The sequence below is a fragment of the Diospyros lotus genome, chromosome 1 (genome assembly GCF_014633365.1).
Source record: "Diospyros lotus cultivar Yz01 chromosome 1, ASM1463336v1, whole genome shotgun sequence".
In the NCBI taxonomy this organism is placed as follows: Eukaryota; Viridiplantae; Streptophyta; class Magnoliopsida; order Ericales; family Ebenaceae; genus Diospyros; species Diospyros lotus.
Window position 1 is genome coordinate 53,558,228 of NC_068338.1, and position 23,207 is coordinate 53,581,434.

At 33.7% G+C, this 23,207-nt stretch overlaps 2 protein-coding genes across 2 annotated transcripts in view; one reads left to right on the forward strand and one right to left on the reverse strand.

The window, feature by feature from the left end:
• Positions 1-56: 56 nt before the first annotated feature.
• LOC127787532 (dehydration-responsive element-binding protein 2D-like) lies at positions 57-1,068 on the reverse strand. The gene has a single exon (XM_052315593.1). It carries the CDS (start codon positions 689-691, stop codon positions 59-61), a length of 633 nt encoding a protein of 210 aa, XP_052171553.1. The 5' UTR covers positions 692-1,068; the 3' UTR covers positions 57-58.
• Positions 1,069-7,653: 6,585 nt separating this feature from the next.
• The window catches only part of LOC127796954 (protein ILITYHIA), a 91,604-nt gene continuing 76,050 nt past the window's right edge, over positions 7,654-23,207 (forward strand). The window contains exons 1-13 of the mRNA XM_052329356.1: positions 7,654-7,970; positions 12,860-13,236; positions 13,364-13,495; positions 14,322-14,703; positions 14,863-15,009; positions 15,118-15,302; positions 15,402-15,528; positions 15,661-15,734; positions 16,305-16,381; positions 16,514-16,550; positions 16,627-16,793; positions 17,390-17,564; positions 19,366-19,443. Of these exons, the coding sequence (XP_052185316.1) occupies positions 7,865-7,970; positions 12,860-13,236; positions 13,364-13,495; positions 14,322-14,703; positions 14,863-15,009; positions 15,118-15,302; positions 15,402-15,528; positions 15,661-15,734; positions 16,305-16,381; positions 16,514-16,550; positions 16,627-16,793; positions 17,390-17,564; positions 19,366-19,443 (2,064 nt within the window). The 5' untranslated portion in view covers positions 7,654-7,864. The remainder of the gene's footprint in view (positions 7,971-12,859; positions 13,237-13,363; positions 13,496-14,321; positions 14,704-14,862; positions 15,010-15,117; positions 15,303-15,401; positions 15,529-15,660; positions 15,735-16,304; positions 16,382-16,513; positions 16,551-16,626; positions 16,794-17,389; positions 17,565-19,365; positions 19,444-23,207) is intronic.

The following is a 23,207-nucleotide window of genomic DNA, read 5'->3' on the forward strand; positions in this document are numbered from 1 at the left end:
CATGGATCTTCTTCTGGAAAGGTCTAGAAGCTCCATGGAGCCCACAAGGGAGCCCATCTCAGTTGATTACCTTTTCTTTAATCCCTGAAATCCCCATATCTCTGCTGGTCCTATAGAAATCAGTCTCCAGCATAAGGCCCGGCCATGTTGGGATTTGCACATCATCAAACAAGCTAGGACACGAAGGAGACGAACTCTCCCACAGATAGTTTCCGTCGCCGGCGTCCATCATCAAGGAGCTGACCACGCCCTCCTGTAGGTCGGTGCCGGCGACTGCGTCATGTAGGTCGGTGCTGCCGCCGCCGCCGCCGCCCGCGGACACGGAGGCGGCGGCAGCTGGCTTTGGAGGGGGGTGGTATTGGTCGGGCAAGTTGAGCTTGGCCGAGGCGCCATAGAGCTTCCGGGCGGCGTCATCGTAGGCGAGGGCGGCCTCAACAGAGGTGTTAAACGTGCCAAGCCAGAGCCTGGCGCCGCGGTTGGGCTCGCGAATCTCCGCCACCCACTTGCCCCACGTCCGCTGCCGGACGCCCCTGTAAGTGCAGCTGGCATTCTCCGGGCCGCCCTTTCCTTTCATGCATCCCTTCCTGGACCGCCCCATTGACGCCCTCGCCGCCACCTTCGCCGCCGCCTTGCCGGACTTTCCATTGTTCATTACTCCTGCTTCGCCATTATCTTCCCCCTTCTCGTCCATATCCCTTGGGGCTGGCCTTTGAGAGGGTACGTATATATTTACAAGTGGCAATATAACGGTGAGCTGTGAAGGCCAAATAAGCAGTATGGAGGGGGTGAAATCCACGCTGGGATGTTTCGGACAAGTGTAAGGAGTTGGCTCGGCATGGCAGCTCGGGGGGGCGACACGTGTCAGCTGGCTTCTTGGAGTCCTTCACGGTTAAGCAACTCTTGCTCTTGCAGCCGCTTGGCGTGGTTGGGAGGACGGAAGGCAGGCCAGATGTAACGTACGGGGATTTGCGTGGAATGTTCGGCTTCGGCTTCGCTTCGGCCCGAGTTTGAGGAAACCTATGTTTCCTTTTGAGTTGCATAGTCCCCAAATATTCTACTTCCACAGGTAAGTTGTATGGACTCGAATTATTTCTCTCGTCAAATTTATATTTTTGTGTGTATTTTTATAATTATTTTATTTTTTTGTTATTTTAATTACATATATGCATTTGTATTATCAAATCAATTTAACTCGTATATTTTGATATTTTTTTCGTGTGTCGACTCAAATTTTTATTGTCTCGATTATATATTTATATTTACATTTTCGAGTCAATTTAACTCATATACTTTGACATTAACAGAGTGATGTGTATTTTATCATCTGATTTTATTATTTATTTTTTTACACATGAAAGTATATAGATTAAATTGATTCGAAAATGTAAATTTGTTAGGGTAATCAAAATAATGAAATGTTTGGATTGTCACACGAAAAAAAAGTTAAAATATAGGAATTAAATTAATTTTAAAATTAAATTTATTGATATAATCAAAATAATAAAAAGATCAAACGATTATACGAAAACAAAAATATAAATTTGGCCAATAATATATTCTACAAAGATTATTTGTGCTATATAATACACTTTTTATATTATATAATACACCTTTCACGTTAAATAATATATGAAACGATGATTCTCTTAGATAAATATTAATAACCTCTTTTTTATCTCTTTAATTTTTTATCTGTTTCAATTTTTATATTTTTAATTTATGTAAAAAAATATACAAAAAATATTATTTTATTTTATTTTTATTTTTATATGGATAGTATTAAGGACAATGATTAGTGGCAATAAATGTGCCTTGTTTTTAGACAATGGTCTTGTAATTTTTAGTTTTAAATAACTTAATTTAGCTTTATAGAACTAAGTAGAAGAGTTAGTAAAAAGATTGAAGGGAAGCATTGCTTCCGTTATATAATCAAATCGATTGTATTGTTTAAATTGAATAAATTAAATATTTTTTAAAAGTTGAATCGAACTAATGAAATAGTTATTCAAGCCATAAAAATTCAAAAAAAAAAATCAAAGAACGGAAAAAAATCAAGAATAAGTGTTATTTAAGTAAAAATAATATTATTTAATTAAAAAATTATTTTAGTATAAATAATATTATTTAATTGAGAATAACATTTATTCTATTAACTTTTATCAGCAAATTTTAGTCGGTTGGCTATTTTTAAATTTTTTTAATAAAAAGATCAAATTAAATTAAAATAATTAAAAAATTAACCTAGCTAATCTACAAATTGACTTGGATTCAATTTGATTATTTCGATTTAATTAAAATTTTACTCACCCATTATTTTTTCTTATTTTTTAAAGCATGGTCCCATAAAGTATTTTCATACTTTTAAAACATAATTATTTCTTTAAAATAGCAAAAGTTTTTTTTATAAAAAAAAATCTATTTAATATAAATAAACACAACACAAGATTCAGTTACTAAACATCACTCCATTAATGTTATTTTCATGACACATACACAATAGAATACACTATAATTATTTTAATTATGCAAGGGTTTAGATGTAATTTAATTATTTTAAAATATAATTGTAAGTTATGACAAATAAATAATTATATGTGATAAGATGGATATAATTTGTTATTTAATAAAAAAAGGCACGAGACTAAAAGATAAATGCTAAATTTCTTAAATATTTGAATATTTTCTTCCGACAAACTACTAATAGATATCGTTGAGATTTAATTAATACGATAAAATTTTAATTTTGTGATTTCTCTCCCTCTCTAATAATTATATGAAAATTATTAATGAAAAAAACAAACACAATTTTCAATTTAAATATAAAATCCAATCTATCTAACCTTAAAGCTTATTTAATGGACATTCTTATTAAGCAAATCAATAACTTAGAGGCTATGTATATATTTTTATATCATGCATAATTAAAGGGCAAATAGTAAAAAAACCTAAAATTTGTTGTGAATGTATAAATTTATCAAAAACGTTTCAATTTTTATAATGGCATCTCAATTGTTTTAATTATGTAAAACTTTATCGAATACCTGAAATTATTTTGAAAGACGTGCATCATTGCTGATATATATGACAAGTGTGATTTACATGTACATATATGAAAAATAATAAAAAAATAATTTTTTACGTGTAAATCTCATTCATTATATATTTTGTTATAACAGATGATGTGCCATATCAGTAATGACACACGTCTTTTAAATTGATTTCAGGTGTTGAATAAAATTATATCGATTAAGTTAATTAGAATGTAATTATTAAAATTAAAACATTTTGATAAATTTGCAAATTCTTGAAAATTATTGGGTTTTTTTGTTGCTATTTTCCCATAATTAAGTGATGAAGATAAATTAGGTATAGGTTTTATTAATTTGTTTTTTATAATCTAAAATTTCAATTAGTAGTAACCTATTTATAGAAAAATACAAACAGGAAATTATAACATTACTAACAAAAACAGTATATTACATAATTACTTATTCATATAAATATAAAAAATAAACATTTATTTAATAATTACAGTTCAAGAAAAGGCATAAAACTAATGCGAAAGCATTCGTATGTGGTGGGCTTGGCGACCTTGGGCTTCTTGGCCGAGTGGATTTTGGCCCAACTGGCTTAATCTGGGCCTATGGCCCATGCGGCCCACCCTCGTGATGGTCGATCAAATGGGCTACGTGGACCCATTTAACATTTATAATTTATATTAAAAAAAAAAAACAGCATAAAATATCATCTTTACAAAAAAAAAAATGTATGATTAAAGTATAATAAATTAGTAACTGAAATGGAAATGTTATTGGAAAATTTAAGTTTCATACTTTTAGGGTGCATTTGATAGAGGTAAAAAATGAGGGTGGAATTCAAATTATATGGAATTTCAATTCTCACTCAAACCCCTATGAATTTCAATTCCTTGATTTCAAATAAAATCTTCACTTTTTGAATTAAGATGGAATTCGAATTCCATAAAATTAAAAAGCTGTTTGATAGAATTTATAGGAATTTAGATGGAAAATGAATTCCACCCTTATTTTTCACCCTTATCAAACGCACCCTTAAAGTTGATGATGATAACATAAAGGAGTTGATGGATTTATTTTAGTTATTTGGTTTGATGGAATAATTAGGTCTCATCCATTATGTGACTAAGTACAATGAGTTGAACATTACCTTCTCTCATATTTTAGTTTTTGTTTGTGTTATGAGTATTTCTTGTACTATTTTTTATGGGTTGGGGTTGACCTAACAAGTCGGTCCAATCGCCTGAACCCCAATAAACCCGATCTCATCAGAATAAGGTCACACGTCAGTAAAACCTGAGTTCAGATCCCGAAATCAAGCGAGCTCCCAATAAGGCTTTTAATGAGTTCTCAGCGATATACTCAACAAGCTCTCAACGATGCCTTTAGTTCGCTGGCCTAATTGTTCAATTTATCGGTCAAACTATTTAGCTCACATAAAAACAAGATTGCTGAATAATCGGAGGCATGAACCCATCTACTTTATGAGACAAACCAGATCCCTGGTAATACAGAGTTTACTTCCGATTTTATAGAGATGATACAAACGCATTGTCCTCCATTATATCATCTTTACACTATTGTATTTTAAGCAATTGTAAGCACCACTTAATATAAATAGGGGCCAAAATACCATTGTAAGGAAATAGAACCATAATGATATACTATTACTCTACCAGAATAACTAAATGATAGTTCTGGAATAGGCATCGTTTTGGTCGAACCAAGTAAAAACTCTCTGCATACGTTTTATTTCGTTCCTCCTCATTGCATTTGGGCTTATTTTCTCATTGCAAGCTTACGAATCACTGTCAGCTAATTCTGGACGTCGACATTTTGTATGATGGAGACCGTTAAGATATAAGTTTCGAGTAAAATTTCACGTGTAACTCAATATTAGATTTAAGCAGTGAATCCAATTTATCGTTGCTTTCCAATATCACGAGGATTCATTAGCTTTATTTGGTATATCCAATAATAAAAATATGATAGTACATTTTCATAAAATATTGTTTGACTCTCGTGTTAACCATTAGATAGAGCAATGTTCAACATGTCTCATATAACAAAAAACTAAAATTTGAGGGATGGTGATATTCAATTCACTGCACTTACCCAGACACTGAGTGGCATCTATCTAGTCCACCAAGCCAAGTAAAAGTAACTCCAACGAGAGTTGTCATTTGAGGTGCCATCCTCGTAATTGTCGAAATAACATCATATATGGCATTATTTTTCACTTCAATGGGAGTGACATATGGAGTTGCAAAATAGTAACAATCTTATTGGGATGCTATTTTTTCAACATTTGGAGAAAGAAAAAGCCACAATGTCATTTCCAATCGTAAAATCTAATGGCTATATTATCTAGAATAGGGGTTTTTAGGCGAAGCAAGTGATTGAGAGAAAGAGAGCTTGAGAGGCAGCGAGCGACAAAGGGTTAAAGGGACGAGACGACGACATCGGTGAGCGATGAAGTGATAAGAGTTGAGAAAGACAGTAAGCAAGAGTAAGGAGAATGATCGAATAGATAACTAGCGAAGGTGAGGCGCGACCGACAACCGACGAGGGGAATGACGCACATAGAGCGACAACTGGCGAGGGAAATAACATAGAGAGATAGAGGCACAAAAAAAAAAAAATGGAATTTTCTGGAATAGGGTGAATATATATATTTGATTTTAATTTAAAATAAGTTTTTTTTTTTATTTTTGTAAATTATTATAATTTAAATTGATTATTTTATGTTAGAATTATATATTTTGATTTTAATTTAAAAATAAGTATTTTAGTTTATTGTTATAATTTATTTTAATTGATTATTTTATGCTTATTCTTTAAATTGATTATAGTTTATGTGAAATTGAAATATAACTTGAAATTGAAAATACTAAAAAATATTAAAACGACACCCTTATTTTGATACCTATCATTAGAGCATATGTATAATTCATAGGTGTCATAACAATGTTCAAAGTCACAAATAAGTAATTTAGCACCCAAAATAGCAACCCCAAGTTGCTTTAACTAAAATGGATGACATTTTACATAAATAGTCTGTTGATAATATTTTGTATTGCTGAATTCATATTTTTGTTTTTGTATTTTTATTTTTTGTTGTGTGGTTATTCGAATTTGTTGTTATTTCGATTATATTTAAAACTTGATTTTTGAATGAATTTAAACTATGTAATTTGATATTTTTTCTTTAGCAATTCAAACTTTTTGTTATTTCAATTACACTAATGGATCTACATTATTTATTCAATTTAACCATTGTAATTTCATGCGTAACAAAAAAAATATAAAATGATATGACAAAATACGTGTCATATTATGTTTATGTCAAAATATAAATATTAAATTGACTTAAATATGTAAATTTAAGAACGTAATCGAAATAATAAAAAGTTTAATTTATTATACGAAACAAAAAATTAAAATATAAAGGTTAAATTGACAAAAAAATACACATTTATAAGTATAATTAAAATAAAAAAATGTAATGTAAATAACCAAACAAAAAAAACATAAAAGTTGGCCTATATTTAATCGAGTTTTAGCCATGTTAAACAATAATGTGAAAAAAATAGGGCAAAAATCAAAAACTATCATCGAGCTTTTAAGAAACTGCAAGAACACCCTTGCACTATTGAAAATCTATATTTTTCACCATATTGAAAGATTGTTGGCGTTGAATGTAACGGTGTGATGACAAAATTGTCTTTTTGGAAGAAGAAGTAAATGGAGCACAGTGTTCTTGTGATTTTGGAGATTTTTTTAATTTATTTTTGTATTAAATGATTGATATTGTGTATTTGATTATTAATTTATGAGTTTAATTATTGATTTTGTGCATGTGTGTATTTGATTATTGTGCGTATTTAATTATTAGTTTTGTTTATGCAGGTATCTAATTATTTTGTATATTTGATTATTGATTTTGTGTATTAGTAGTGAAAATTATAAATAAGGTAAAATATATAAAATTGAAGGTAAAATAATACTTGTATTTTATTCCTAAAATATTTACTTTATCACACTTGTTACTAATATATGATTGAATGTAACTTTATTTATTCGTTACTTGATTTAGTATGTATACTTAATTTAATTATTTTTTGTTAAAATATTTTTATATAATTATAAAGTTGTTTATTTGATTTCTTTTTTGTTTCTTGTTTTTTTATTCTGAATTTGCATGTGCATTGATATTTAAATATTAAGTATATATTATTTTGAAATTTTATTAATTAATTTTCTTTTATTTTTTTTATTTCATTGATTTTGTTTATTCTAACTATTTATTATTTTAGTTATTCACGTGGGTCCCATATGGGTACTTTGGTACATTTCATAGTCACTAAATTCCAAGACTAGCATCTGTTAATTTACAAGGTTTTTTGTATTATATTGGTTAATTCACAAGGGGAAAAACATGAATTTTTAATAGTACACGGGTGTTCTTACAGTTTCTTCAAACTTGGAGGGTGATTTTTGATTTTTACCCAACAAAATATGAACCGAATCGAATGGTGCCAACCCGACTCAAACCGGGCGAATTTAGGGTCTGGCAGCAGCTAAGCAGCCGCTCCGGACAGCTTGTACAAATGAGACTAGAGACTGTAGGCTTTCTCTGATGCCATTATCACGAGCAACGTCTAAAACCCTAACAATAAAAGGACGCCAGGTTGCTTCTTCATCGGCTAGATATTACGGGATTTCACTGAGAAGCCCCACAATTCTCCGGGATATTTCATCGGACGCCTCATTTTCGTATCAATCTCCACACTCAGTTCGGATCGATCGCCGCTTGCCTTTCGGTGCCGATGGCGGATTCGCTGGCTGCAGTGTCCGTCTCTGTTTCAACTTCTTCTACAAAGAGGCGTATCGAGATCTTCCACGATGAAATTCCTGCCATTCTGAGAAATTCACGTAATAGTTATTTCTTTCGTTTATCCGATGTATGATTCTAGTTGCAGTTTGTTCTGTTGCTCTATGGGACTCGATTTTTTTTTTTTTTATTGTATCGAACTAAATGCATGCCTTTCAAGTTTAAGATAAACCATTTCGGCTCCTGCTTCGTGTCCAGAAAACGTAAAAAGGGTTGGAAACTTCTAGTTGTCCAGTAGATTTGTGACCAGAAGGTAAAGTTTGGTGATAGTTATTCCCAGATCATGAATAAAAATAGAGAGCCTGAGTGCACGCTGTAGATAAAAGCTTGGGAAGGGAATGAAAGCCGTTAACAGGAATCTAAAATGGAATATATAGTTTTGAAAGATAGAAACAGTAAATTTTAAAGGGTAATGCAGTTTTGCTTGAAAAACTAAGTTTTTCTTGTCAACCAATTCGGGAGGGTGAGGGTCAATTTGTCTGCCTCATTGGTTCTAGCAGAATTAATTCCCACAGGCACACACACACACATATAAGTAAAACGAACTAGGGACATTTTATTTTGGGAACTTAACTGCCCAATAGGTAGCCTCAGTGACGGAGCCAGGATTTGGGGTCAAAATATTAAGGTTTAAAATAGTATTAAAGTGAAAAGAAACTAGTAATAATTTTACAAATGCAATTGAGTATAGCTATCAAACGAAATAAAATGACTACAAAAAAAAAATGTTATAACTTTTTAAATACACAAATTACTGTTAAAAAATATTTACGATGAGTTTTTAAATTTTAAAAGCATTGAATAATTGCATCATTATCAACACTCTTAAGTGCGTCTCTTTCAATACGTGTAACCTAATAACCAGTCACCCAAGCATCTTCTATTCAATTATGCAATATATTCTTGATTATTTTTGTTCTAGAGAAAACTCTTTCAACGCTTATTCTTGCAACTGGTAAAATCAAATATAACTTTACAAATAAATATACCAAGGAATAGATAATATTGTTATGTCTAATTAACTTCTTTGCCACCCTAAAGGTTGGCCTAGTGGCAACTGGCAAGAGGCCATAGTTATCTCCGCTATAACTAGGGTGGGCTCAACCCTCCTTGAGGGGCTAGCCAACACACAAATGTTTTTGCGTATGTGGTGCACGTGATTCATGAGCTATTGTCCATGCCCGGTGAGTTTGTTTACTTAGCACACACTTAAAGGGTAGTGGTTACGAATTCTCAATGATTTACACACACACTAAAACTAATTTCTCAGAAATGCCACGTAAAGGAGCAACTCAGTATTGATCTCATCAAAATGATTATTAAGCTCTTGTAGTTGCTTATCTATAATAGTATAACACAATTCAACTTAATAATGATGCAAAATCGTAACATTTGCAGCTTTGGACGTTGATCTTTTCCACACACACATCATCCATGTTAGGAATCATAATTTCGTGTTCATCATAAAATAAAAAAACATCAACTAACAAATATCCCAATTTCATGTTTCACAAATAAAGAAACTCTAACTAACAAATATATTGATCTTTCTCTACTAAGTCTTTCTACAATTCATTTATAATTTCAAGCACATTTTCCACTAATTATAAATTAACCAAAAAATCAAAAGATTTGACCAATTGGAAATCACAATTTTTGTTAATTACTTTTTGTAATTTTCTAATGAGTGGGGTTAATAATTTTTTTTTCAGTTTTTTAGTGCGGCCAAACAGTAATCAACCTTATATTTTCACATCATAAAAAAAATTGATAAAAAATTTCATTCGTAGCTTCACCCCTAGTATCTTGAGCTTCCTAAAGAATTTTTCATAGTAAATTTTGTTCCACAATGTAAAAGTTGTTGCCATTTCCTTAACCACCAGTGTGTTTGGAAGAGGGGATGTAGAAAGATAGAATGAAAATGTGTGCAAGGAAATGAATGTAAACATTTTTTTATCCATTATTTTCTTATGCATCATTCTTCTTCTTCATCATCTTCTTCTTCTTTTTCTTTTTTAAATTGGGGGAGAATGGATAAAATTGAAATGGGTAAAAAAATTCATTTTCGAGTGTTAACAAGATTAATCTTAATAATTTTATAAAAATTCAAATTGGCCTTTGCCTTAACAAAACCCATTCATTTACCGTCTAGTGTGTACCCTTCTAATCTTCTCCTTGATTTTCTTAACTTTTCTATCTATCTACGATATTCTATGCTATTAATCAAAATAAGACAAACTTATACTAGGATTGTATGCTTATTGATTGAAGTAGAGATTGACAGATATTAAATAAAATAGAAGATGGATTAATTTTATTTATTTGTATATATGTTACAACAACAATAATTACAAGCCTTAATCCTATTAGGTGGGCATTTCCAAGAATTCTAGACCTCTAACCACCTATTCTTTTATAAGACCATTATATCTTATGTCATGCTTAAGGGTCTTTCACTAAGTTTTCTTTGGTCTTGATTTCCATGTCTTGCTACTCTCTCTCCATTTCATCTGTTTGCCTCATGGGCCTGTGTATTGGATTTCTTTTCACATGTTCTGCATCTTATTTTCAGTGGGCTCCACTCCAGCTTTATTATATATAATCTCATTTATTATTTTGTCTCCTTTGTATGACTGCACATCCACCTGAATGTCCTCATCCTAGTTATACTCATATTCTGCATAGGTTGGTACTTAACTATCCAACCCTTTGAGCGATTCAACAAAGATGGTCTAATAGATGTTTGATGAAGCATGCTTTTTAGCTTTAAAGGGACTTTATGAGCCTTGGTAGTGACTATAAGTTTCCTCTTGTAATTGGTAGATCACAGGTTCGAGTTGTAGAAATAGCCTCTTCACTAAGTATTGGTAAGGCTGCATACACGAGTACCCCTTTTTGATTAGTTCTAGTAGCGAGCCTCCTTAAATACAAATTTTTCTTTCCTTTTTGGATGAATTATCATTTCAAGGACATGACTTCTTATGCAGATCTATAAATGACCATGAACCTGTTGGAATGGTTTAGTCTTGTAGAGATGAGTGGCTTTTGCATCTCTTTAACCTAAAGGGTAGCAAGAGGAAATGTTCTGATGGAGACGGTGTGCTCTAGGTTATGCTGCATAAAATTTATTAAGGATTCTAGTCTATGTTACTTTCATGCGTTGTTGTAGTACATGCAATGGGAATATGTATGTGGTATGCCATTTATAATTGAATTATGGTAGGCCATGGGTAAACTTGTGCAGTTTACCATTAGAATCTAGTTGCTTTTGTAACTAGTTTTTTCTAGCATTTATTCAATAAGGTTATATGATGTGGTACATCTTGAAAATAGTTATATAAAACACATTTTTTCAAGTTAGAGTGCTTTTCTAACCATGAGTAATACTATACTTAGAAACCTCGAAATATAATCCTGAAATGTTAGTCAAGCATTGCTTTGCCTAATCCTCATAATAAGGTTGGAATGACTTTTATTCAAGTTAGGGGCTTTTGTTAGGAGAGTGGATGGAATGGAAAAGTTTTTAGGAAAAGAGGTAGAGGAAGACCTACAAAAACTTGGTGGGAGACTCTTATATATGATATCATTTAAATGGGCCTTATTGTAGACAAAACTGTTATAGCTAGGGACACTGGCAGTCACTAGATCCCGCAAGAAAACCGATCAAGACACACTTAGATGAGAATATTTAGGCGAGAACAATCCTCTCACACTTCACACCCTCACAAACCCTCTCGAATTTATTTGCCAATCACACGACAGAAAATTATGTGAAACAGAAACAAGAAAAACGGAATTGAAAACCAGGACAGAAACACAAACCAACAAGAAGAACAAACAGATTATCCTGGTTCGGATTGCGGTGATTGCAACCCTACATTCAACCTTCAAACACCCACCAAGAGCAGCCTTCTTTATTATCAAGAATGATCAGTACAACAGCTTGAGAAATTTCTCCTATTCTCGAGTACATCTAACACTCATTCTCCAAGATTACAAAGCTGTCTTGCTCACTAGCCTTTCTCTCTAAATGAATGTCCGCTCGATACAATAGAATGAGAAAATCTACCTCTCTTGCTACCCCTTGCCCTCTATTTATAATAGTGGGCGGATATCCCAATGAAGACTATTAGATATTTTCAGTTTGACCCCCCAACTATCACTAATTAAATATTGGTAAATAAACTTTTATTTAATACTTCATTGGCCCTCAAAATACACTGCTGTCACTGATCTTCTTATCCTATACTCTAGACCACTTTAACAAAAGCCATAGATATAAATGATTGGTGAGTTAGAATTCGTGTAATTGACTCCATATAGTGGACCAAGGCATGATATGATAAGTAACTCCTTTGGAGATTTAGCTGAGCAAAAAAAAAAATAAAAAAAAAATCCTTTGGAGATTTCAAATGACATGATCCCTGGTATTTTCTAGTTTTTCCCAAGTTTAAGATATGTCTAAAATTTAGGCGTGTCTGTGCAACTCAAGTCTCAATCCGACAGTTTCATTGTAGTTGTAGTGTGCACTTTTTCGTGGTTACTATCTTCTCTATATGAACCCTCTAGAATGTCTATGAAGTTGTCTTGATTCCCCTTTTTTCTACTTTTGTCATCCTTGAACAGTTTGAGTTTGAATAGTATTAGGTGGGAGTGCTGGTTAATGTAATATCCATAACGTGGTTGAAGATGCAGAATCCCATTTTAGATCTAATCCTTTCTGTAATTCGTCAACTCCAATTTTTTGTTTACTAGTCCATTTTTAGAGGAAAGAAGTCCACACACAACTTGTTACTTTGTGTATTGATTATCTTTTTGTCAAGAGGAAAAAAAGCAGTACTAAAATAATATTTTTGCTTGTTTGACTTTTAGCTGTGATCCATATGCACTCATGTAGTGGCTTATTGTTATCTCCATTTTAACCATGCAGAGATGTCTATGGAGCTTGCATCAACACTGGTAGATATTATTTTCAAAACCTTGTTTATATATGATGATAGAGGATCAAGGAAAGCAGTTGATGATGTCATCACAAAAGCTGTAGGCGAGATTACATTTATGAAAAATTTTGCGGCAACAATTGTACAGTTCATGGAAAAGCAGTCAAAGTTCCAGTCTCGTGTGGGCTGCTACAGACTTCTCAAGTGGTCTTGTCTTCTGTTAAGCAAGAGTCAGTTTGCCTCTGTATCAAAGAATGCTTTTTGCAGGGTAGCTGCGGGGCAGTCATCTCTTCTTCATATTGTTATACAAGGATCTTTCCGTGAGAGAAGGGCTTGCAAGCAAATATTTTTTACCTTATTCTCAGAGGTTAATTGCTATCTCTTCCCATTTCGATTGAATAATTTTTGTGGGTTCTTTTTTTATGTGTGTGTTATATTTTTCAATTTATTATTTCCTCCTTTCCTGATAAATCTTTGTGTTTTATTTTTTTCAGTCAGCAGTCATTTACAAAACCTATATTGAAGAACTAAAGGATGGGAGAATCCAATATCAAGATAATCCAGAATTGTTTGGGCTTCTATTGGAATTTTCAAGTTCAGTTCCTTCTTTATTCGACCAATTTAAGGCAAGAACTGTTTTCTCTCAATTTAAGATAAGAATTTTCAGGTTCATTTCCTTGTAAATGTTCACTTCACCACCAAAATTCTTTTTGGTTTTCTTTCTTCTCTTCATAAACAGTTTTTACTGTGTTTCAAATGGAAGTAGCCATCTTAATGCACATCGGGTTGGCCACACCTTCTATACTTAAATTTTTTCTGCCACACTATTTTTTCTAAAACTTATTTTTCACCTTTTAAATCCTATGATTTGGTCTGTAGGTTTTGTTTTGCATCATTCTCGCTCCATTTTTTGATATGGATGCTACAGGCTATAAGCCTATGCTGAGTGGTTAGGCTTACTTTTTGTATAACTTTAAAATAATCACTAAGTAATGGATCCTTTGTCTCATGGAAAAGTGGTCTACTTGGGTAGTTGATAAGCCAAAGCAACTTTTCTCTCCTTATTTCTTTCTCAATAGCAATAGCCTTCTTGCATATCTCTATACCAATTCATTTCTTTCTCATTTGCTTGCTTGTTCCCTTTGTTTATAAACACAAATGTCATGTGACCAATTAATGGTTAATTGTATAATTGGTTATGCATTTCTAATATTCTAACAACAGTTAAAGTGTTTGAATTGATAAACCATGAACCAGTATTCTCTCTGTATATTTCCTGTTTGGTCTTGATAACTATGGCCAATGCAATACATCCTTGCGTCAAAGAGTGGGGTTGGGGGGGGGGGGGGGGGGTGATGTTATGTTGGATTTTATGATTGTAAAGTTTTATGTTGCACTGCATATGTTTACCTTCTCTACAAATGTTTTGATGTTTTACTTTGTGTTGTGCAGCCAGCCTTTCTTGATATGTATGTGAAATCAGTTCTAAATACAAGGGAAAAGCCAGCAAGGGGTCTCAATGAAGCTTTGCTTCCACTATTTTCTCATTTGTCTCATGAAGATTTTAACAGTTCTGTTATTCCTTCATCTGTTAAAATGTTGAAACGTAATCCTGAGCTGGTGTTGGAATCGGTTGGGTTTCTCTTGCAGTCAGTAAACCTTGATCTCAGTAAGTATGCCATTGAAATTCTTTCAGTGGTCCTATCACAGGCTCGCCATGCTGATGAAGGAAGAAGGTGTGAAGCATTAGCTATAGTAAGGTGTTTGAGCCAGAAGTCTAGTAATCCAGATGCTATAGAAGCAATGTTTAATGCTATCAAATCTGTCATTGGAGGTTTGTTTGCTAAACTAGGAGTTGTTTTCTTACAATCATCTGCTAGTGAATTGAGATGTCCATCTTGATTTATACATAGTTGATAATCCTTACAGACTTCAATTCCTATTTACTTATTTGCTTCAGCTAATCTGTTAATATTGGCTTGAACTCGAGCAGGCTCAGAAGGGAGACTTGCATTTCCATACCAGAGAGTTGGCATGATAAATGCATTGCATGAATTGTCCAATGTCCCTGAAGGGAAATATCTCAACAGCCTGGCACCATCAATCTGTCACTTTCTTTTGTCCTGTTACAAGGATGATGGTATATTTTTACTTCTGATTGATTTTCCTTTGCTTAGTTTCCTGTCATATCCTGTCTTCAAGCTATTGAATATCAGGATTACTGATTTTTTAACCGTATAATTTACAGGAAACGAAGAGGCAAAGCTTGCAATTTTATCAGCCATAGCTTCTTGGGGAGCTAGATGCCCAGATGCTATTCAGCCAGATGTAGTTTCTTTTATTGGTTCTGGGCTCAGGGAGAAGGAAACTCTACGAAGAGGTCATCTACGTTGTCTTAGAATGATCTGCAAAAATGCAGATGCTGTAGGAAGAGTGAGGAGTTTTTTAGTTTATTTTTTGTATTCGTATATGTTGAATTATATTCAGGTTTTTTTGTGACTTGACTATAATATCTGAAATGCACTTCTTCAGATATCAGCTTTGTTGGGACCACTTGTACAACTAGTAAAAACTGGTTTTACCAAGGCAGTGCAGCGTTTGGATGGCATTTATGCATTGCTCTGCGTTGCTAAAATTGCAGTTGTTGACATTAAAGCAGGTTTTCTTGAATTATTAATATGAACTTGGAATCCCTCGCGTCAATCTTGTTGCATGTTATGTGGTAATGGTTTTTTGTATAATTGCTTAAGCGATTTAATCTACTTGTCTTTCTCTTTCCTTTTTGTTCCAGATGAGACTCTATTGAAGGAAAAGATTTGGTCGTTGGTATGTCAGAGTGAGCCTTCACTTGTGCCAGTTGCCATGGTGGGCACTCTTATGATTCATTTTGGAGTTCTGTTAATATCTGAATATATGCTTTTTTTATAAAATTGGGTACAGATATTTATGTGTTTTATGCACGTGAATGTGTATTTGTCTATTGTTAATTTTTGCTGTGCAGACATGCTTCACTTCTGTATTTGTCATATATTGACATCTTTCCTATGTTCTGCATCTGCACATACACACACGTGCAGGCAAATTGAACAAATGAACATTAGAATCATCTTTAAAGAAAGGAAGATTGTTTGAATGATCTTAACTAGGTTTTGTGGCTTAACAGTTCTGAAGTCCATCTATTAAGTTTGGCACACAATCTTGTTTACTGCTCTTGGCAGTATAGTAGTTGCAACTATCTGAAAATAGGAAAGTATTTTTTCTTTTCTTTTTTCCACCGCCGGGGGGGGGGGGGGGGGTGTTGCTGAGTAAAGTTTGGATTGAGTTTTTGCATGCCTTTGCTATTGTTTTAGTTCTTCTTGATCATTCCCAGACATGTCAGTTTTGGTACATGTTTTTTAATATCAAGTTGTTCATCTGATTTGTATTGCTTTACAGGCCTCGAAACTGTCGGTTGATGACTGTTTGGCATGTGTTGATCTTCTTGAGGTGCTACTAGTGTATCATCCACAGAGGTTATTACCACTGTAGTAACACATGCAATTTTTTACGTGCTTAATTACCATGCTGGTTATTTTATAATTCTTTTTATTGTGATAGTTATATTTCAAACTTATTGTGAAGAATCATAACATTTTCTTCTGCAGAGTCTTGGATTCTATTTCAATCAGATCAATGTTACAGGTGACTTAAATCTTTACCTGTCTTTAAAATTTTTAATTTGTTAGCAAAATGTGAACTGATTATTAATGTTGTGCAGTTAATCCTCTTTTTATTATGCCATCCAAGCTGGGATATTCGACATGTGGCTTATGACTCCACCAAAAAGATTATTGCTGCTGCTCCACAGTTATCTGAAGCAATTTTACTGGAATATTCAAATTACCTTTGTATGATTGGAGAAAAAGTTGTTCTTTTGAAGACAAGGTTCTGTCTTGTTTATTTTGATCTTTTCAAAATCTTTTATTCGTTTATGATTTAGGGGCTGTCATTGCTACGTAAAACATGATTTGTGTATATTTTCTCTTGAATTGATTTGATTTAGGAAACAAGTAAACAAGTTTATAGACATATGGCACAGATACATTGTGTGTACACTGTACATGGCAACTTTTAGAAAAGAGCAAAAGAAGTAAATACTAAATATGTATTTTTTATACGAAACATGAAATAATAGCTATTTCTCCACTTAGAAATGCAAATATATTTATGTTTTATTAAAACAAAACAATTACACATTCTACATATTAGGAAAGAAGGAAAGAATGTGAATAAACGGTCCCAATATCTATTTTAGAAAGTTGACTTCATAAGAAGTTTGAAAATTTTCGTAAGAGCTCACTGTATTTATGCTAATGTTCAGGGAGGTCAGTGTAATTTACCTAATAGAGAATTAGTCCATTACACTTTTTTTTTAAAGTTTTTGCATGTTAGCTCGTGTTTGTGCATACAGTCTGAGAGTTTTTACCTGTTTCTCTACACATCAGTTATTTCTGTGTATTGATTTGTTATTATTGGTGCAGTGATGTGGAAAATACATTGGATACTCATGTTCCTTCAGTGGAGATTTTAGTGAAGACTTTGCTTGTTATATCATCTGCTGTTTTGGCTACTACTCAGACTGCACTTGGGCAACTTATATTCTGCTCTCATCATCCCTATTTGGTTGGCACAGCAAAAAGAAATGCAGTGTGGAAGGTATCTCCTTTCCAGTGTGTAGGGTTGTAGTCCCTGTTTTTTAAGTAACAAGTATATAGACAAAACAGACTTGAAGGGGTAAATTCTGTACAAAAAGAATTAACAGGAAACAAGAGGCTCCTGGTAGCTAGAAGCAGCAAACATCATCCAGAAAACTGGATTTAGTTGGTGTTACTCAGTTGTATTGCATTATGTTCACTATTATTAATTCATTCAGTTATTTTTGTAATTTACTTGGCTATATTGAAGCCTACATCAACATAAGGTACATACAGATAATTCTCTTCTCCTTCTGCTGCCTCTTTTTTGTTTTATTTTATTTATTTTCTTATTTTTGATAAAGAAAATGTGGATTTATGTCTTTACTCATGGCTTGTTAAGTTGAGTTGATATCATACCCAACATTTACATGGAGGAAGTAAATGATGAATTTTGTGAATATTAATATCCTTGTACATCCCTATGATAATTACGTGTATATAACATTGGGTTTGCTACTTGATTTCTAGACCTCTAGCCTTCTCTGTCCATGATCGTATCCTTTGAAGGCTATCATATCCTATGTCGTGTTTAAGTATTTACTGCCATGTTTTTGTTGGTCTTCCTCTTTCTCTTTTGCTACAACTTTCTTTCATTTCATCCACTTGCCTCACAAGTGCATCTATTGATTTTTCTTCTTAGATGTGCTAATCATTCACATCATATATTTTTGAAGGCAAGCCTTGGTAGCATGGGTAGGGTTGCTCCTTTGTGACTAAAAGGCATGGGTTTGAGTTATGGAAACAGTCTCTTTGTAAAGTGACGATAAGGCTACATACAAAGATGACCATCCCTTGTCCCTTAGGGACATTACACGGAACGTGGTATGTTCTGATTTGTGGTACGCATTCGGGTATGAGGTACACTACTTAGCTAGGTATGAATTTTGGGGGGGGGGGGGGGGTAGGATTAGTTGGTATGCCAGTTTGGTTTGTGGTTCACTTTGAATAATGTATTGGTACGCTTATTAAAGTTTAAAGGAAAAATTTTGTTCTATTCATAAGACATTGCAATGAAAATAAGGTTCAACTTAACTAAAAGCAAGTTTGCAATTACATAAAACCATAATAGTAGAACTGAATGCTAACACAACAAATTTAAAGCTAACAATCATCTCAAAAGCTTAATGATAAGAGCACCTAAATCCCAGAAATCCCCAATCTCTAACCATCTTATTTAGAATTTACTTTTTTCTCCTATTTTTAGAATTGCTTCCTTTCACAAGCTTAGATGATGGCTTGTATGTGGCAGCAAGCATAGCTCTTGAGCAATCTTGTGTAGCTTCCTCTTCATTTGGCATTTCAACATATTCGCTATCTAGAGAACTCTATTTCATCTCCTCCAATCTGGTAACAGAATTCTCTTATGTTATTATTGTCCGGATCAATATCCCATCTTCTATAAGGTCCAACTTCATAATTTTTGCAAAACTGTGATTGAAGATGAATATTTGAATGAATAAAAACGAGTTTATCAGCCCTTGTAGTGTTCATAATTTTGGGATCGCCATTTTTGGCGATCCAAGGTGGGTCCTCCCTGTTCCAGTATGCACTCGTACCATAAACAGATTTGCACAATCGGAAATGCAGTCGGGGGGTGGGGGGGGTGCCATGAATTGTGCACCCTTTTTGATGTGAAATATTTGTGTATAAATTAATGCTGTGGTCTTTTTATAGAAAGGCAGTCCTGGCACTTCTGTTGTGTAATTATTTGAATAGATGACTGATGAAACCGCTATTGTTTATTATATCTCCCTCTGCAGAGGCTGCAGAAATGTTTACAGAGGCATGGTTTTGATGTCATTGGCCTTATTAGTGCTGATGTGTGTACCATCTGCAAGGTAAATTACATGTTGTGTTCATGCTTTCAATGGGCTTATCTTTAAGGATTTTAAAGTGTCCATTGATCTTTGCAATGTTCCATTGTATGTTTTGTCAGGCATGTAGCCCAATAATTTTCTTCTTCTTTTTTCCTGACATAGTTGCTCTAACAATTGATTTTGGTAGTTGCATTTGCATAAAATGAATTAAGTAGAGTTAGATTAAGAAAAATTGAGTCAGTATTGTGAGTTTGGACTTTGGAGAATATAAGGGCTGTTTGGTTGTGGAATTTTTTTTAAAGTTTTCTATCTCCAATCTCTTACAAAATCTCTAGTTTTCATTTTGAAATAGAAACTTTGCAGAAGAAAGAAAAGAGAATAGAAGAGAAGAACTTGTCGAAATCAATTGAGATGAATGAATGAATGAATCTCAATCTCAGAAAATACAATAGAAAGGCTAGCTTATATATAGTCTTGATCATCTCTTCTACACAACGTAAATGAACTTCTACACAGCGTAGATGAACTCCCAATCCTCTACAACTGAAATCATAGACTAACAATACAACCAGCCAATCATAAAATACAACAGATAAAATACAGCAGATATAACAAACACTACAGAACAGTAAAGGCTACAATTGATCAACCTCAGTCTCTTCCACAGCACCACACTCAGGATCAGCATCAGTATAGACACTTAGAGGCAGATCAGCTGATGAGGGAGTAAAAACCAGACCTAAGCCAACTCAGAAAATACAATAGAAAGGCTAGCTTATATATAGCCTCGACAATCTCTTCTATACTGCGTAAATGAACTTCTACACAACGTAGATGAACTCCCAATCCTCTACAACTGACATCATAGACTAACAATACAACCAGCCAATAATAAAATACAACAGATAAAATACAGCAGATATAACAGACACTACAGAACAGTAAAGGCTACAATCGATCAGCCTCAGTCTCTTCCACAGCACCACACTCAGGATCAGTGTGGTGCTGTGGAGATTCGTCATGTCCCTACACAGCTGATGAGGGAGTAAAAACCAGACCTAAGCCAACTGTCCCTTTAAGATAGCAAAGTAACCTCTTACAAACCTGCCAATGTTGATCCTTAGGACAGCTTAAAAATTGGCTTAACTTGTTCACCACAAAGGCAACATCCGGTCTGGTATACATGAGGTATTGATCAGTGTGGTGCTGTGGAGATTCGTCATGTCCTACACAGCTGATGAGGGAGTAAAAACCAGACCTAAGCCAATTGTCCCTTTAAGATAGTGAAGTAACCTCTTACAAGCCTGCCAATGTTGATCCTTAGGACAACTTAAAAATTGGCTTAACTTGTTCATCACAAACGCAACATCCGGTCTGGTATACATGAGGTATTGAAGGGAACCAAGAATGGTTCTATAGAGAGAGGGATTGGAGAAGAGATCTCCTTCATCAGTTAATGAGGTGACAGAACTTAGAGGAATAGCATAAGGCTTACAGTCATACATAACAGTCTTTTTGAGTAAATCTAGGGTGTATTTTGACTGTATTAAGTAAGACCTGTAGAGTCTCAATAAGCTTCAAACCCTAGAAAATAGTTCATAGAACCAAGTGTCTTCAAGGCAAAGTGTTTTTCCAAATCACTAATACAATCATGCAAAGCAGCAGAGTTTGACCCGGTTATCAAGATATCATCAACATAGACAAGCACAAACAAGACAAACTTAGGGGTTCTTTTAATGAAAAGAGAGGCATCTGTGTATGCTCTTATAAATCTCCAATTCTATAGGGTTGTTTTGAGTTTATTATACCATGCTCTCGGAGCCTATTTAAGGCCATAGAGCGATATCTTTAACCGACAAACATATGAAGGATGTGACTGATCAAGAAACCCTTCAGGATGCGACATGAACACTGCCTCATTAAGATCCTCATTTAAAAATGCATTATTCACATCAACTTGCTGAATATCCCAAGCATATGTCACAGCCAAAGAAAACAATAATGGTTGGTCCCTTGACAACTAGGGGCAGAGCCAGGATTTTGGTACAGTGGAGGCGAAGTTAAATACAAAAAATATAATTTTAAAAATAAGATAATAATGATAATATTAAAATGATTTTTTCTTTTACAATTGTTTCTTATAGCTTTTTATACTAGAAATTGCAATTGTTCAAGAAAACTACATTGATTATTTGAATATTTAGACTCGTCATAACCACAAAATGTTAGTTTTTGTCGTAGAAGAAGTCGAACACAATCAATTGATGTATTTAGATGAATTCGATAATCACACAGTGTTTGTTCTAACTGCCTGAAGAAAACTATCTTAATATTTTGCTCTTGATTCATTAAGGTTTCACAGTTGTTTCAAGTTTAATTGTGTGCGCTATTAGCATCTACAACATAAACTTAAAGTCTATCTTTTTTTTTTTTTAAAATTACTGAACCCTTCTTTCATGAAAGAATCATTATCTCCTTATTCCACATTATTTGTTTTAAAAAGATAATACTATAAGCAAAATACGACATATTTGCTTATATTATATTCCAACCAATTACCAAATTCATTGAATCAAGTTGGAATGAATCGTCTTGATTTCGAGGTTGACATAGACCTCTTTGCAAGTAGACTCTTCTAATTTAATCTTAAAAATTAACATTGTAATCCATTATTGTAGTTCTTAGCTCGGGATCTATAGGAAGTTGTGCAACATCAATTTGCTCAATACTTGCTTTGTTAATTTATTCATTTTCTTCAATATAAATTTCCTCCATGCTTGCTTTCTTTGCTTCACAATTTTCCTCAATACTTAGTTTTATTTGCATCATCATTGTAAAAAAATAAAATTATGAGCAAATTGTAAAAAATACTGTGATAGTTACTAGTGGCCATTATATACTTGCTTTCTTCAATACTTACTACCGCCCTTGTTGACAACTGGACTAAAGGTTTTAGCAAAATTTATATCAGATGTTTGGAGAAATCCCTTAACAACAAGGCGAGCCTTGTGCTTTAGAAGAGATCCATTAGAATTATACTTTACATGAAAATCCCACTTGCAGCCTATCAGATTCATGTTTGAGGAGAATGGAATAAGTTCCCAAGTCTTATTCGTAGTATGGCCGAGTATTCCTCCTCCATGCCTTTAGTCCAATTGGGGTCTAAGAGAGCTTCTTGAACAAAATTGGGCTCTCGAGAGCTCACCAAGGCATAAGGTGAAGTAAGGGAAAACTGTTTGGCTTTAGCTCGAGTAAGCGTAGGATGTGTAGGAAGTGCTGGGGTCTTTGTAACCTTTTTAGGTTGAGGAGCAATAGGTGTAACAGGAGGAGATGACGAAGAGGAAAATTGCTTAGGAATAGTAGGATCAACGATGGTGACAGGACTAGAAATTAAGGAGTTAAGTGAATCAGGTTGTAGTGCTACTAAAGGTAAATGACCGGAAGAAAAATAAGGATAGGAATGCAAAACAGCAGTTGGCAAGCCCGTCCTGGACACAGACTTAGGAGCATGAGACTGTGAAGAAAATAATTGAGGAAATGGAAACTCATCAGGGTTAAAGAGAACATGCCTAGAAATATAGACTCTACCCGAAGGATGTAAGCATTTGTACCCAGCTTGAACATGGCTGTAACCAAGGAACACACACTTTGAGGAATGAAAGTTAAACTTGTGCTTGTTGTAAGGTCTAAGGTAAGGAAAACAAGTACAACCGAAAGGTTGTAACTGCATGTAACTTGGCTGTTTGTGGTATAGTTTCTCAAAGGGAGTAAGAAATCGAAGTGGT